The following is a 16,207-nucleotide window of genomic DNA, read 5'->3' as shown; positions in this document are numbered from 1 at the left end:
GCTCTGCCTCCACCTCCTCCCTGAGCGCGCCGCCGCCACGCCGCTTCCCCCCCCCTCCCTCCCAGGCTTGCCACACCAATCAGCTGTTTGGCGCGGCAAGCCTGGGAGGGAGGAGAAGCGGAGCTGCGACACGCTTGTGGGAGGAGGCGGAGGTGAGCTGGGGCGGGGGAGCCCCGGGGAGGGCCGCAGCAAGTAATGGGCGGGCGCAGAGGAACCGCTTGCAGTAACACGAATTCGGATATAATGAGGTAAAGCAGCCCCGTCCCCCGGAGCGCTGCTTTACCGCGTTATATCCAAATTCGCGTTATATCAGACTGTATTATATTGGCGTAGAGGTATATGTGGTATTCAAATTACCTAGAATAAATCCATGGACATATTACAAAAATGTGCTCACAAATAATTGCCCATACTATGCTAGCAGCTGAGTGGTATTAACATATTGCAATCCAAAATATTATATAGCTGACCAAAGTGACTGTCTGTGCAGCAGGGTCCTGTGGTGCTAACAATCATTATTCACTCTAAAAGGATGGAGGCATTAAGAAAGATTATGTTTTGTGGAGTACAACCCTTCTCTCTGGTTGCTGCTAAACCAGGGGTGGGCAAACTATGGCCCCCGGGCCACATCCGGCCTGCCAGCCAATTTAATCTGACCCTCCAGCTCCCGCTGGGGAGCAGGGTCTGGGGCTTGCCCTGCTCCCACACTCCAGCCAGGGAGCGGGATTGGGGGCCGCTCCGAGCGCACGTGCCACAGCTACCAGAAGTAGTGGCATGTCCCCCCTCCGACTGCTACGTTTAGGGGCAGCCAGGGGGCTCCGTGCACTGCCCCATCCGCAGGCGCCGCCCCCGCAGCTCCCACCGGCTGGGAACTGCGGACAATGGGAGCTGCAGGGGCGGCGCCTGCGGACAGGGCAGCATGCAGAAGCATCTGGCTGTGCCTCCACATAGGAGCAAGAGAGGGGACATGCTGCTGCTTCCGGGAGCTGCTTGAGGTAAGTGCCACCCGGAGCCTGCACTACTGACCCCCTCCCATGCCCCAACCTACTGCCCCAGCCCTGATTCCCCCTCTCATCCTCTGAACCCCTCAGTCCCTGCAGAGCACCTTCCTGCACCCAAAACCCCTCATCCCCAGCCCCAACCCAGAGCCTGCACCCCCAGCCAAAGCCCTCACCCCCCCTGCCCCAGCCTGGAGTCCCCTCCTGCACCCTGAATGCCTCATTTCTGGCCCCAGCCCAGAGCCCACACCCCAACCTTGATCCCCCCCTACTCCACCCTCCGAACCCCTCGGTCCCAGCCTGGAGTATCCTCCTATACCCCAAATCCCTCATTCCAAGCCCCACCCCAGAGCCTGCACCTCCAGCCAGACCCCTCACCCCCTCCTGCAAGCCAACCCCAATTTCATGAGCATTCATGGCCCACCATACAATTTCCATATCCAGATGTGGCCCTTAGGCCAAAAAGTTTGCTCACCCCTGTGCTACACCATCTGCAGGGATGGCTTCTCCTTGGATCAAAGATATTCCTGAAGGACAAAATTATTTTGCCTTTTGATTGCTCCAAATGGAAGGTACAGTATTTCAAAAAAAAAAATGCTCCCAGAAGACAGTATCTCAGACTAAAATTGTAACAGTACTGTAATCCCTTTACAAGTTATTGCATTTGAACACTGCCCATAACAATTTTGGCTAAAAGTAAAAGTGACCACATAGGCTTTTCTCTGAGATGTGATGGTAGGTTTATTCTTATTTACATAGATAAAATAGAGGGAATCCTGTGCAAATATTCTCTACAAACATTGCACCACATTACAAACAGAGAAGATTATAAAGGTACTTGGAAAGAATGGCAATGTGTGACCTGTGCCCAATGATGGAAGTTCTAAAGAGCTATTTCCACATTATCATCACTCCATGAAGCAAAAATCCATCATCTTAGTATAATTATTCTGCACCATTTGCAGTTAGATGGCATGCCACCCTGAGCAAATACTGCAACTTACTACTAATAGTGATGTTAGGTTCAGCAGATATTATTTCTCTCTCACACACACGGCATCTACATAACAACATTCTACAGATGCAGTTGTAGGTCCACAAGCCATTTCAAGGCCTTCTCTCTGAAGTTGTGGATATCATCAAATTCACCTTTGAATCCATATTTGGTGCACTGTGTTATGACGTGTTCAATGGTTTGCATGTTCTCACCACAGTCACAGGAAGGGATGTCTTATTTTTGTTCAGATGAGATTCAGCGTGGTCCATAGTCTGCATGGCAGGTTGAAACTGGGACAGTGGCTTATTGGGTCAGTGATAACGTGCTTGTTTGGAATTGTAGATGAGGTCCAGACACTTTGCCATTCCCTGGCCAGACCCAGAGACATGTGTGGTCCACATGATTTCAGACATCGTTGGGGGATGTTGTCCATAGCCTGCCAGATGGAAAGTTCTGGGTAGTCTTCAGCACGTTTATGTTCTGATTTTGCAGCTATATCTTGATGAATAGCTGGAGGTTCGATGTTTGCTAATACAGAAAGCTATGGTAGAGGCATTGATTTTAAAGTCCCAATGATGATTCGCATGGTCTGATTCAGCTGCCTACCCACCAGTGGGGTATGGCAGCTTCTTGTCCACATCAATGCACAGCACTTTGCAACTAGATACACCAGGGCCAAGGCCGATGTATGTAGCACCAGGTCAGTGCACTTGCAACTGAGGCCCACAGCTTTAAGGAACCTGAAGTGACCCTTACATCTGACTATAAGATCATGGAGGAGTACTTTCAAAAGTGGCAGCTGAGACCAAAATCAGTAGTCTCTACTTTTTTCCACCTTGACAACAGAATCACACAAAACACTCTCACTATCAAGTTTGGTTGTGAAACTGTGCATTACAAACCAAAGCCAATATACCTCTGTGTCATTCCTGACCATACACTCATCTTTCAGGACCACTTCCAGAAAACAGCTTCTAAAGCAAAGACTTGCAACAATATTATACAAAAGTTAGCGGGACCAAGCTGGGGATCAGCAAACATTAGGTTTTATTCTTACCTCCACAAATGTAAATCATTGGCTGTTGCTTTGGAGGCTGCACATCCTTTTGGGAATCCATATTCTGTCAATAAAAAAAAATCCATGCTCTTGATTAGAGAGGGAGGATTGGGAGACAAAGACCTCTGAAGACAGCCCTAATGCCAACCCCATCATCATTCAATATGCTAGATATCCTTCTTTAGATAAAGCTTGGGGAGCATTAGTCTCTCCCACTAATGAAAGATTTTGCTACAACTATAAAAAATATAATCAACTATATATCACTCAAGTCTCAATACACTAACTTGTCGTCATTTTGGGAATGGACAACATCACTACTTGTATATACAGGATAAATCCAGCCATGCTATTCCACCCACTTAAAACACTGTCTAATCCTGCACTACCTTTGATGGACATGCTGGACAGAAACCTGGGGGTCAGAATCAGGCAGAAAAGTAGTAGTACTTTGCCTCACAATCCTAGGGTAGCTGGATCTGACTGCCAAACCAATCAATAGTGAAACAGTTAACAGGAACTTTTAAATAATCATTAACACCTAGTTATATTGACTAATTTTAGGACAAAGTCTGCCCTCATAATGCCAGAATAAGGTATTTTGCACAGAGGATCTAGGTCCCATCTACTCCATAAACTTTTACAGAGTTTGTAATAACTAGTTGCATCATTGGCTCTAAACACAGTTGTGTCTATAACCATAGTTACTAAGATCTGGAAAAAGGACCAATTAACTCAGTTACACAAGAGATCCTATCCCTACAGCAAAATAATATATTTGGTAATGGTAGACAACCATGTGCCAATTGAATACACTAGCAAGGGCTGCCATTATTTACCATACATTAACTACATTGTGTGGCTACAAACCACGTTTAAAGTCAGACATTTCACTAATTGGTTACAGACTCTGTTAAACGTTATGCCATCGCCATGCATCTTGTCAATGCATGTTCTGTAGGCAAACCACCCCCGTCAGTAGTTGACCAAGAATACACTGATATGAACGCAGTTAGGCAGGATTATAAGCTCAGACACACATCATGGTGGCACGATTGTGTTATGAAGACACTTGCCGCATGGGTGAGACTCCGGTGAAAGTACTGTACCTAGGGTGACCAGATGTCCCGATTTTATAGGGACAGTCCAGATTTTTGGGTCAATTTCTTATATAGGTTCCTATTACCCCCCACACACTGTCCCGATTTTTCACATTTGCTGTCTGGTCACCCTAACTGTACCACAAATTGGCTTGACCTCTGTGCATCCCACCTACGGTTGGGTGTCCTGTATCTTCACAGGGCCAGATCCGGGGCCCTGCATCACTTCCACCACGCTCCTCTGCGGAGCACCCTCCCCGTGCAGAGCTGAGGAACCCCCGCAGCTTCACCACGTGTTCAGAACCTGGCCTGCCAGCAGAACAGCGTCTGCCCCTGGGGCGAGGCTCTCTGCTCCGCACCCTCCCCCGGCGGCAGGCGCGCGGCACAGGGGACTATCGCTGGTTTGCTGAATAAACGCGCAGACTGTGCCCAGAGCGGGGTGGGGGCATGATGCCGCCGCTCGCCCCTTCCGCACGCACAGAGACACGTCTAGCCTCACTCGCGCGGAGGGGCGCCTCCCCCCAGGCACGAGGGAGGGAAGCGGGATCAGGACACCGCCGCTGGGGAAGACGGGGACAGTATCCGGCAAGACCTCGATAGCAGCAGGGCCACGGGGGGGGGGGCGGGATTCGGGAGGAGCCCAGCTTTGGGGAGGGGAAGAGGCACCCAAACCGCTCCGTACCTGCCCGGAGCGGGCTCCGCTCCTCTCGGGCCCAGACTGGGGACGGGACAGACCCCTGCGAGGACTGGCGAGTCGCGAGGCCTCCTCCCGAAGCGCGCAGACGCAGCATTCCGGGCCAGCTCCGCCGCAAGCTGCCCTGACGTAGGACGAGGAGGAGTCGAGCTCGGGTCGTCATGGGGGAGGAGCTATTGCTCCCTCTGCTGCAGGGCGGCGTTATTCCAGCCGCAGCCCCCTGGTGCTGGGGCTGTCTGTGTCCCCACCCGAAGACCGCTTGCTACCTGGTGCTGTGCCCTACAACCTCGTCTCGCCCTAGCGCCTCCTGCCCCTGCGGCTGTGACTGCTCCTGAGCAGCTCCTCTCCCGTAGGTTGTTCTGGACTCTCAACCCCCTTCACCTTTATATGTTTCTGAGTAGCAGCCGTGTTAGTCTGTATCCACATAAAGCACAGGAGTACTTGTGGCACCTTAGAAACTAACAAATTTATTTGAGCATAAGCTTTCGTGGGCTACAGCCCACTTCTTCGGATGCATGTAGTGGAAAATACAGTAGGAAGATATATATATACACAGAGAACATGAAACAATGGGTGTTACCATACACACTGTAAGGAGAGTGATCAGTTAAGGTGAGCTATTATCAGCAGGAGAGAAAAAGAATTGTTTGTACTGGTAATGAAAATGGCCCATTTCCAGCAATTGACAAGGAGATGTGAGCAATATGGGGGGGGAGGAGGGAATAAGCATGGGGAAATAGTTTTACTTTGTGTGATGGCCCATCCACTCCCAGTCTTTATTCAAGCCTAATTTAATGGTGTCCAATTTGCAAATTAATTCCAATTCAGCAGCCTCTCGTTGGAGTCTGTTTTTGAAGTTTTTTTGTTGTAATATTGCAACTTTTTACAACGTGGTCGGAGTCTGCTATAGACCACCAGACCGGGGGGATGAGGTGGACGAGGCTTTCTGCTGGCAACTAGCAGAAGTTGCTAGATCGCAGGCCCTGGTTCTCATGGGAGACTTTAATCACCCTGATATCTGCTGGGAGAGCAATACAGCGGTGCACAGACAATCCAGGAAGTTTTTGGAAAGTGTAGGGGACAATTTCCTGGTGCAAGTGCTGGAGGAACCAACTAGGGGCAGAGCTTTTCTTGACCTGCTGCTCACAAACAGGGAAGAATTAGTAGGGGAAGCAAAAGTGGATGGGAACCTGGGAGGCAGTGACCATGAGATGGTCGAGTTCAGAATCCTGACACAAGGAAGAAAGGAGAGCAGCAGAATACGGACCCTGGACTTCAGAAAAGCAGACTTTGACTCCCTCAGGGAACAGATGGGCAGGATCCCCTGGGAGAATAACATGAAGGGCAAAGGGATCCAAGAGAGCTGGCTGTATTTTAAAGAATCCTTATTGCAGTTGCAGGAACAAACCATCCCGATGTGTAGAAAGAATAGTAAATATGGCAGGCGACCAGCTTGGCTAAACAGTGAAATCCTTGCTGATCTTAAACGCAAAAAAGAAGCTTACAAGAAGTGGAAGATTGGACAAATGACCAGGGAGGAGTATAAAAATATTGCTCAGGCATGCAGGAGTGAAATCAGGAAGGCCAAATCACACTTGGAGTTGCAGCTAGCAAGAGATGTTAAGAGTAACAAGAAGGGTTTCTTCAGGTATGTTAGCAACAAGAAGAAAGTCAAGGAAAGTGTGGGCCCCTTACTGAATGAAGGAGGCAACCTAGTGACCGAGGATGTGGAAAAAGCTAATGTACTCAATGATTTTTTTGCCTCTGTCTTCACAAACAAGGTCAGCTCCCAGACTGCTGCACTGGGCAGCACAATATGGGGAGAAGGTGACCAGCCCTCTGTGGAAAAAGAAGTGGTTCGGGACTATTTAGAAAAACTGGACGTGCACAAGTCCATGGGGCCGGATGCGCTGCATCCGAGGGTGCTAAAGGAGTTGGCGGATGAGATTGCAGAGCCATTAGCCATTATTTTTGAAAACTCATGGCGATCGGGGGAGGTCCCGGATGACTGGAAAAAGGCTAATGTAGAGCCCATCTTTAAAAAAGGGAAGAAGGAGGATCCGGGGAACTACAGGCCAGTCAGCCTCACCTGAGTCCCTGGAAAAATCATGGAGCAGGTCCTCAAGGAATCAATTATGAAACACTTAGAGGAGAGGAAAGTGATCAGGAACAGTCAGCATGGATTCACCAAGGGGAAGTCATGCCTGACTAACCTAATTGCCTTCTATGATGAGATAACTGGCTCTGTGGATGAGGGGAAAGCAGTGGATGTGTTATTCCTTGACTTTAGCAAAGCTTTTGATACGGTCTCCCACAGTATTCTTGCTGCCAAGTTAAAGAAGTATGGGCTGCATGAATGGACTGTAAGGTGGATAGAAAGCTGGCTAGATCGTCGGGCTCAATGGGTAGTGATCAATGGCTCCATGTCTAGTTGGCAGCCAGTTTCAAGCGGAGTGCCCCAAGGGTCGGTCCTGGGGCCGGTTTTGTTTAATATCTTTATTAATGATCTGGAGGATGGTGTGGACTGCACTCTCAGCAAGTTTGCCGATGACACTAAACTAGGAGGCATGGTAGATACACTAGAGGGTAGGGATCGGATACAGAGGGACCTAGACAAATTAGAGGATTGGGCCAAAAGAAACCTGATGAGGTTCAACAAGGACAAGTGCAGAGTCCTGCACTTAGGACGGAAGAATCCCATGCACAGCTACAGACTAGGGACCGAATGGCTAGGTAGCAGTTCTGCAGAAAAGGACCTAGGGGTCACAGTGGACGAGAAGCTGGATATGAGTCAACAGTGTGCTCTTGTTGCCAGGAAGGCTAATGGCATTTTGGGCTGTATAAGTAGGGGCATTGCCAGCAGATCGAGGGACGTGATCATTCCCCTTTATTCGACATTGGTGAGGCCTCATCTGGAGTACTGTGTCCAGTTTTGGGCCCCACACTACAAGAAGGATGTGGAAAAATTGGAAAGAGTCCAGCAGAGGGCAACAAAAATGATTGTTTTTTGTCTGGAGCGCATGACTTATGAGGAGAGGCTGAGGGAACTGGGATTGTTTAGTCTCCAGAAGAGAAGAATGAGGGGGGATTTGATAGCAGCCTTCAACTACCTGAAGGGGGGTTCCAAAGAGGATGGAACTCGGCTGTTCTCAATGGTGGCAGATGACAGAACAAGGAGCAATGGTCTCAAGTTGCAGTGGGGGAGGTCTAGGTTGGATATTAGGAAACACTATTTCACTAGGAGGGTGGTGAAGCACTGGAATGCGTTACCTAGGGAGGTGGTGGAGTCTCCTTCCTTGGAGGTTTTTAAGGCCCGGCTTGACATAGCCCTGGCTGGGATGATTTAGTTGGGAATTGGTCCTGCTTTGAGCAGGGGGTTGGACTAGATGACCTCCTGAGGTCCCTTCCAACCCTGATATTCTATGATTCTATGAACTTCTAGGTCTGCAATCGAGTGGCCAGGGAGATTGAAGTGTTCTCCAACTGGTTTTTGAATGTTATAATTCTTGATGTCTGATTTGTGTCCATTTATTCTTTTACGTAGAGACTGTCCGGTTTGGCCAATGTACATAGCAGAGGGGCATTGCTGGCACATGTATAAAAGTAGGAAAAGCAAAGTTAAGGATTTGACAGCAACCCTCTCAACTCTCTTGATTTATACATATGCATTACAATCACATTTTGTTTTATGATCATGAGACATATGTGCATTTAAGTTTATAGAAAGTTTAGATCATAAGAGTTAAGGAAGTTACACTACCTAAAAGATTCCTCAGAATGTAATCAGATAAAATTTCTGAGTGGAGAGGAGAATAAAGATGAATCTGTGTGGATGAAAATCACAAACCATAAGAATACAAATATGCTAATGCAATTATACAATCAGTCTCCTGAACAAGAAAAAGAATATTGTGAGGAATATACAAGTGTACAGCAGCCATGAATTTCCCACCACCACCCTAGAACTAAGGGACCTTTCAAGAAGTCACAGAGATGGCATAGCAGTGTCACCCTTCTCTTGCAGGAGCCCCCCAGTGCAGGGATCATTCTGGAGGAGACTTCAGGGACTGGCGGAGATAGGCTTGCCATGGCAAGGGCAAACCAATACTTTGAGTAATATGCAATACTGCACAACAGCTCATAAGGGCTATTGCAGCAGGGATGCAAATTAAATAAATAAATAAATAAATGGAGATATCCCATCTCCTAGAACTGGAAGGGACCTTGAAAGGTCATCGAGTCCAGCCCCCTGCCTTCACTAGCAGGACCAAGTACTGATTTTGCCCCAGATCCCTAAGTGGCCCCCTCAAGGATTGAACTCACAACCCTGGGTTTAGCAGGCCAATGCTCAAACCACTGAGCTATCCCTCCCCCCCAGTTAAGGGCTGCCCTAACCTGTGCAAGGGGGCTAGGCCAGTCCCCAGCAATGGGGAACACAAGCCACCATCACCCTTTGATCTCTGCATTATTGCCCACACCAGTATGGAGTGAATCTGGCTTACTGAGCACATAACACCGAGGGAAATTGAGGCAACCGATGCTGGGGTATCACCATTTTGCATTTTGAAAACAGAAAAAAAAAATGATGAAATATAAACTTGCATATAAATAACTACATGGATTTCATAAGCAAATGCAAAGAAAACTACAAGTTACAATGAATTTGGAATCTACTGGCCTCAGTAGAATATATTTGACTGTACCTGAGCTGGTCTATATAGCTTGTGGAAAGCAAACATGTGACACAGACATGATCACATGATTGCAGAATTTTAACTCAAGGAGGGCTGGTCTTTGCTTGAAGCTGCTTTTTTATTTTCAGAAGTATATCACTTAAGCTCCACAGAGAAAGATTAAGGTAAATGAAAATATAGATATATATTGTGTGGGTCTTACCATATTCTCCCACATTAATTAAGACAAACTTTCAAGCTAAAATACAAATATATTTTCAATGCAATAGAATAGGATTTTGTTATCAAATCAGTTTTCAACAGTTTCAGTGCGTATATCAGCAGTCACAAACTAAAATGTGGAAAAAATGCCAACTGCTCTCTTATTCACAGGCTCAACACAAATTTTAGGATAAATCCTGTGTATATGATGGTCATTATATAGGTTTAGCCATGGTATTTCAATGCCACAATAATTAAATTTTCCCCTACAAAATACTAAATAAATATTGTAGAACATTCAGTATACATTCAGCACTTCCATTAAGAATTCTACCAGCATTCCTGAATGCTGAAAGAAACTTAGTTTTGTCTTTCTTAAACTTAGTTTTGTCTGATTAAATTATCAAACTTTTTGAAATGTGTGATGGTTTTATGGTTTGGATATGTTTTCCAGATACTTATTTAATATTGCCAAATTAACCTTGCATGTGATTGGTAGTATATATAAAATAAACTGTTGGGAGTTAAACTAGTTAATCATTTTGGTTTACTTCATGTTTTCTACATTTGAATTTATCTTAAAAATATTGTTAAAGGAGTAGGAAATGTACTGTAAAAACAGAGCTAAGATTCACACAACTCACATGTATAATAATGTTTCCATTATTATTATAATATTTATTCTTACCATAGCACCAAAATTCTCTCCCCACCAAAACTTCAATCTTAAAATAATCCAGAATTTTTGATGGGAGGAAATTTTTTTAAATTGCACTCTTGCAGTCACACACTAATAATAAAAACTGGTGATTTACCCAGCCAATCTCTGTAAGTGTCCTTAACCAGTATCAGCAGTGTCCATTCAGCCTCTTCCAATTAACTCAGTCATTATTTCTTTCCAGTACACTTTAAGTGCATTAAACTAGAGTTTTTTACAAACTCATAAATTGTCCTCCTCCAGTATTGCTCCTTCAGGGTCCATTCATATTGTCAAGGTAATCTATTCATAATCCAACCTTAAGAAAAGTCACTTTAACCATATAGTTTGATTGAAAATGAGGTTTAATAAATTAAGCAATAAATTGTTTAATTATCTAACTTGTTCCCTTGGGAGGACTTGGGGTTTGAAAAAAACCTCAAGAGTTGACTTTAGTGTCAAGAGTTAACACTAAACAAGTTCCTTACAAACTCTGCCCTGATATGTGTAATTAGCTGAGACATTCCCTTTGGTGTAGTTTAAGTGCCAAAAGCATGTGCTTTGGATCTGTAAAAGAAGAAGGTAGGAGGGGTGTGTGAAGAGTTAAGTTAAAAATGCTCACTGCTTCATTTATTTTAAATATTTAGCATATAAAAGTAAAAAAAAAAAAAAAAAAAAAACCTTTTTACCCTTTTTTTTTTTTTTGGAAAGCTGATTATTTCCCCCCTTTTAAAGCTATACGGGATATATTTTGTTTTGAGGTGAATATGTTGTTAGTCTAAATCACTCTGATATGTCATGTTCACTTATACTGCTATATGCGGTGTTGTTTTAGCCATGTTGGGCCCTGGATATTAGAGAGACAAAGTGGGTGAATTAAAGTTGGGGTTCAATAAAATATATTATCTCACCCACCTTGTCTCACTTATACTGCTGTCAGTTTTCCTTCTTTGCTGCTTTTGCATGTTGACCAGGAGAACACAAGCCCCTAAATCCCACCACCACCACAATTTATTAGACCTTCTTAAAATTTTTTGACTGAAGTAAAATAGTTCCATCTGAGTTTGAATGTCAGAGGTGGGTTTTCCCACAACTTCTGGACAGGCTTATCTTTAAAAAAGCTAAACTCTTGCCAATGATACAACGAAAACCGCCTCAAATGGTTTTATTTAGTCATAAGGATCTTCCAAATCTTATGAAACAGATATTGCTGTAGTAAACATTTCCAGTCTATTTATTGTTACAATACTTTAGTATTTTATTGTTTCCCCCCTTCTGTCTTTTTCTTTTAGGTTTGCACCCTCCAATAATAACTAAAGACTATCAAAATACTGTAATAGAAAGCAATTTAGAAAAAAATCCCTCACAGAAGGACAAAGAATAGTACCTATCAATATGTTGTTTCTTCTTTTGCCCCTTCTTTTTACTTGTTATATTCCCCAAATGGGTCAATCTGATACATTTGCAGTTGCATTAATCTAATACAATATTATGTTTTACATAAAAAGTAAAATAAATTTAAGAATGTCCCATGCTTTGGTTTTATAACCTTTTAAATAAGATTTCCTCAGGCTCCCAAAAGTTGTGAGGCTTTGCAGTCTGTCTAGTTATTGATATCATTCTCATCACCATGGTGTCAGAACATGTTGCTGTTTTGGTTTAAAAGGTAGGAAAAACAGAAGCTGGTGTGAAAAGGGGGAAGAGGGTAAGCACACTTGCCAAACCTCATGCCTGGGGATTTTGGCTTTACGTTATTTCTGAGTCCTTCCCTTTTGTTAGGATGGATTTTGATGTTTGTTTCAATGAGACATTTAAATCCAATATTTTTTCAAATCACTCATTCAGATTTGACACTGTCCTAAAGATGGGAGAAAAAATAGAGGTTGAAGGGAAAAGAGCCAAGTAAAGACTAAAAATTTAAGGAGAACATGGGTAGAATGTGACCTCTGAAATGGGGGAGAAAGTAAATAATACCTAATATAGAAAGAGCACAACTACAATTTACATCACACTATTTGGTATTTCACATGTCCTTGCATTATAAATGTCTTCATTCCCAATTTGTAGAACTAGAGTTCAAGACAACCTGTCAAGTCTTCTCAACCACTGGATGCAAGCTCCCTGTCCTGCCTTGTGGTGTATTAATTTTGAGTGTGTGGGAAGTCAGTGGCAGTGGAGACGGGATTTTTGGCTGCTCTAGAACAGGAAAGCATGTGTTTTGTTCGTTTCGTTTTAATACATGTTAGCTGACACGTTTTAAGAGGGTGCTCCTTAACTCGTTAGCACCTAGGGTTTATCTGTTCTAGGTTTTTTTTTTAACTCAAGTTAACTGATAGTCAGCTAGCCGGAGAGAGGTACCACGTTTGTATATGCTGCTCCACAAATGTTTGTTGCGGGACTATCACCACGTACAAATGTGTAGGCTAATTTGAGTTAATTGGCAATCATCCAACTCAAGTTAATTTCTTTAGTATAGATATAACTGGTCGTGTAGACAGGGCTTAGCTCCTTTAAAAACATTGGCTCGAAGCTAGGCTCCTAAAGGTTTCACATTAGGGTGAAGCCTCCTCACCTCAGACAGGCTCTCTAGAAGCAGTACCCCCTTGGGGTGACTAGAGGTGCTGTGGGGTAGAAGTAGCAATAGAAAAGTGCGGGAAAGGGGGAGAGAAGCAGCAGCCCTACACATGTGGGAAGAAGTAGGAAAACGAGCCTAGCCCGGGGGGAGGGAGGAAACGAGGAGGCAAAAAGCCTCCGAAGGTGCAGTGGGGACGAGGAGGACACCACCCTGGAAGTATTGAGGGTGGGGGGAATGGGGCTCGGTCTCTGCAACAGAGCTCCCTCAGATGCCACCGTCACGCGCACTGTATATTTCCTGACTGACTACTGGGGGGCGGCGGGGGAATTACAGAGGTAGTCTCCCTCCCCCCTTTACTGGACTTGCTCCTGGGCCCTTCTTTGCTTTGGCCCCCCGTGCCAGGAGGCAGCACTGAGGGGGAGGAGGGAAAGCTACAGCGGTTGATAAGGGCGGGCAGTTCAAATCCAAGCGAGGGAAACCAACAGCAGCCGCATGCGGGGAACTGGTGCTGGCTAGAGGCGGCGGCTCCTCACCAGGGCAACGCGGTGGGGCCGGGGGAGAGAGAGGCTCGGCGCTGCCTCGGCAAGAGGCAGAGAGCAGCGCCCCGCGGGGGCAGCAGGGTCGGTACCCCTCACTGCTCCCAGTCCTGCTTGCAGCATGTTGTTAACTTCAGTCCCCATCGCTCAGCCCCATTGACCCCCTCGGAGAAGCCCCAGGATTGTGGGGCAGAGATTTCCCTTTGCCCATTGAGTTGCCGGAGAAGGATGCGGGGGTGAAGCTCCTGCCTTCCTGGGGCCCATCATTCAAGGTGACTGAGAGTCCTACAGGTGTTATTCCTTAGGTGGTTGGTCTAGTCAATTAGCCTCGTTGCTGTTGTTACGGGCACTAACTGCGGAGGTTACAGCTAATAAATATATAGACTAATTGGTTAAATTAATTGTTTTGTGACTTGAACGTATTTTGCCTCCGAGCTGCCTAATACCTTTGGAATGCATTGATTTATTTTTGCTCCTGCCTTTGCCTTATTCTGGAACGCTGTCCTCCAGTTAAGTATCACGGCTGTTCGCATCACATAGCACTTCGTCATCCGAGGATCTCAAATTGCTTCACAAAGCTGGGTAAGTAGCATACCCATTGTGCAGGGGGGATTAGCTACAGCATCCTTCATGGTAATTAATATTGTTGGGTTGTAATGACTCATTTTGGGTCAATTAGATTAGGATACTTGCATAGCTTGATGAATCTTCAGGTAAAGTTTGTTTGCTGCAGAGACCAGACTTGATTTAAATACTGGAAAAGACTATTCATCTCTGTACCAAGAATGCGTCTCTATCCCTTTGCTTAAAATAGCAGGTGCACTGAGAAAGGAGGACAGAAATAATTTCGGTGATGCAGGTAACATACACCTTTTATATTACTAATCTAAAAGAAGCTTATGGCAGTCAGTTCAGAACCCAGTCCTCTGACTGGTAGTTCTTTGTTCTAGCCACTATGCTCTCCTGTTTCACAGTAATCATTGCATCCTTGAGCCACTTCATAAGAGGGATCTTCACATGGAACACCTCCTCTCTAGACATCCTAATCCTCCCATAGCTTGGTTCTCTAAATATTTCATTCTGTAGATTGTCAGGAAGCACTCTGTGGCTCATTGGTGGTCCATTGATCACCATTTGAGAGCCACTGTGTTTGAGAGCCACTGGTGCTCCTGCCGGGGAGTGGGGTCAGGGCGTGGGGGCTTGCTCCCCTCCCCAGCAGGAAGGCGCACGGAGCAGGGTAAGCCCAAGTGTCCTGACCCAGCTTCCCAGCAGGAGTGCCAAGTGGGTTGGAGCATGGGGCTAGGGTGCCCAGATAGCAGGTATGAAAAATAGGGACAGAGTGTGGGGGGTAATAGGCACCTATATAAGAAAAAGCCCAGAAGATCAGGACTGTCCTTATAAAATCGGGACATCTGGCCACCCTACATGGGGCCCCCAATTGGCCATGCCCCCCCCAATATTCTGGGGCCACTGGGCACAGCCCTGTTGGCCCAGTGGCTAATCTGCCACTGGTTCACCGTGCCTCAGTTTTCTCACATGTGAAATGGAGATAATGACACTTCCTTTTGCAAAGTACTCTGAGATCTATGGTTGAAAAATGAAGTGTAGCATCTAAGTATCATTAGGCTACTAAATTATTGGATTTAAACATGTTTCCTTGTGTTAAAGAAGAAAACTCTCATTAAAGCACCAAATCTAGAATAACTTGAATAAAGAAAATATTGAAAAAGGAATACTAAGGGAGGTTTTAAATGTCTCACTGAATTACAAAGAAAAAATATTTCACTCCAGTGGGAGATATCAATCCTCAAATGAAATGAGACTTGGTTTGTGTGAACTTGATGCGTAAATGTATACTAGTAAGTTTTGAAAAGGTTTTTTTTCCCTTTAATGTTGGATTTGCAACATTATGCCCTCAATCCTGCAAAATCTTATGCACACGCTGAACTTTATTACTGTGAGTATTCCCACTGAAATAAAATCAAATACACGCATAAAGGTTTGCAAGATTGGGGTGCGGGTTAGGAAGTGTTACCAAGAATGATTACGGATCATGTTCTGTTTGTCTGCTCTATTTCAGTGCTTCTCCCCTACAATTTTAAGAATATATAGTGTCAATTCAAGGAAGTGTATAAGAAGCTCAGAAGTGCTCTTCTCTTCTCCCCCCATTCCCCCTCCCCACATTTTTTTTTGTTAAGTTTGTAGTGCTTTGGGATATTATTTTAATAAGGCAAAAATTATTTTTGCCACATCTCTCTGCCAGTTCAGATCTCTGTTACAGTGTTACATGAGTTCTTTTTTTCCTTTTTTACCTTCTGTTCCTTTTGAGACAAAGAGAAATGATCAACTTTTACTTCTTTAAAAGTATAGCATCCTAATTACAGCTTTTGATATCCTCTACTTTCAGTTGTTTGTAATGTTAGAACTAAAAGTAAATATTGTCGTCCTCCTCCGCACCCCCCCTCCACCTTTCCCGCTGTATTTTGACTGTATTGGAAAGCAAGGCCCAGATCCTGCAAACACTTATGCACGTGCTTCACTTTAAGTGCATGCATAGTCTCATTAAATGCAATGGAACTATTCATGTGTTTAAAGATAAGTATGTACAGTATCTATGTTTTTGCAATATTGGAGCCTTGAATGGCTATTTTAAAAGCT

At 45.0% G+C, this 16,207-nt stretch overlaps 1 protein-coding gene across 1 annotated transcript in view; it reads right to left on the bottom strand.

Annotated features, from left to right (window-relative positions):
- The window catches only part of POLR2K (RNA polymerase II subunit K), a 6,339-nt gene extending 1,400 nt beyond the window's left edge, over positions 1–4,939 (bottom strand). The window contains exons 1-2 of the mRNA XM_024217258.3: positions 4,835–4,939; positions 3,053–3,116 (exon numbers count right to left, since the gene is read on the bottom strand). Coding sequence (XP_024073026.1) covers positions 3,053–3,113 — 61 coding nt within the window. The 5' untranslated portion in view covers positions 3,114–3,116; positions 4,835–4,939. The remainder of the gene's footprint in view (positions 1–3,052; positions 3,117–4,834) is intronic.
- Positions 4,940–16,207: the final 11,268 nt, after the last annotated feature.

Source organism: Terrapene carolina, unplaced genomic scaffold (genome assembly GCF_002925995.2).
Source record: "Terrapene carolina triunguis isolate 2854851 unplaced genomic scaffold, T_m_triunguis-2.0 Scaffold58, whole genome shotgun sequence".
Taxonomy (NCBI): domain Eukaryota; kingdom Metazoa; phylum Chordata; order Testudines; family Emydidae; genus Terrapene; species Terrapene triunguis.
This window is presented reverse-complemented; position numbering and strand designations above follow the sequence as displayed.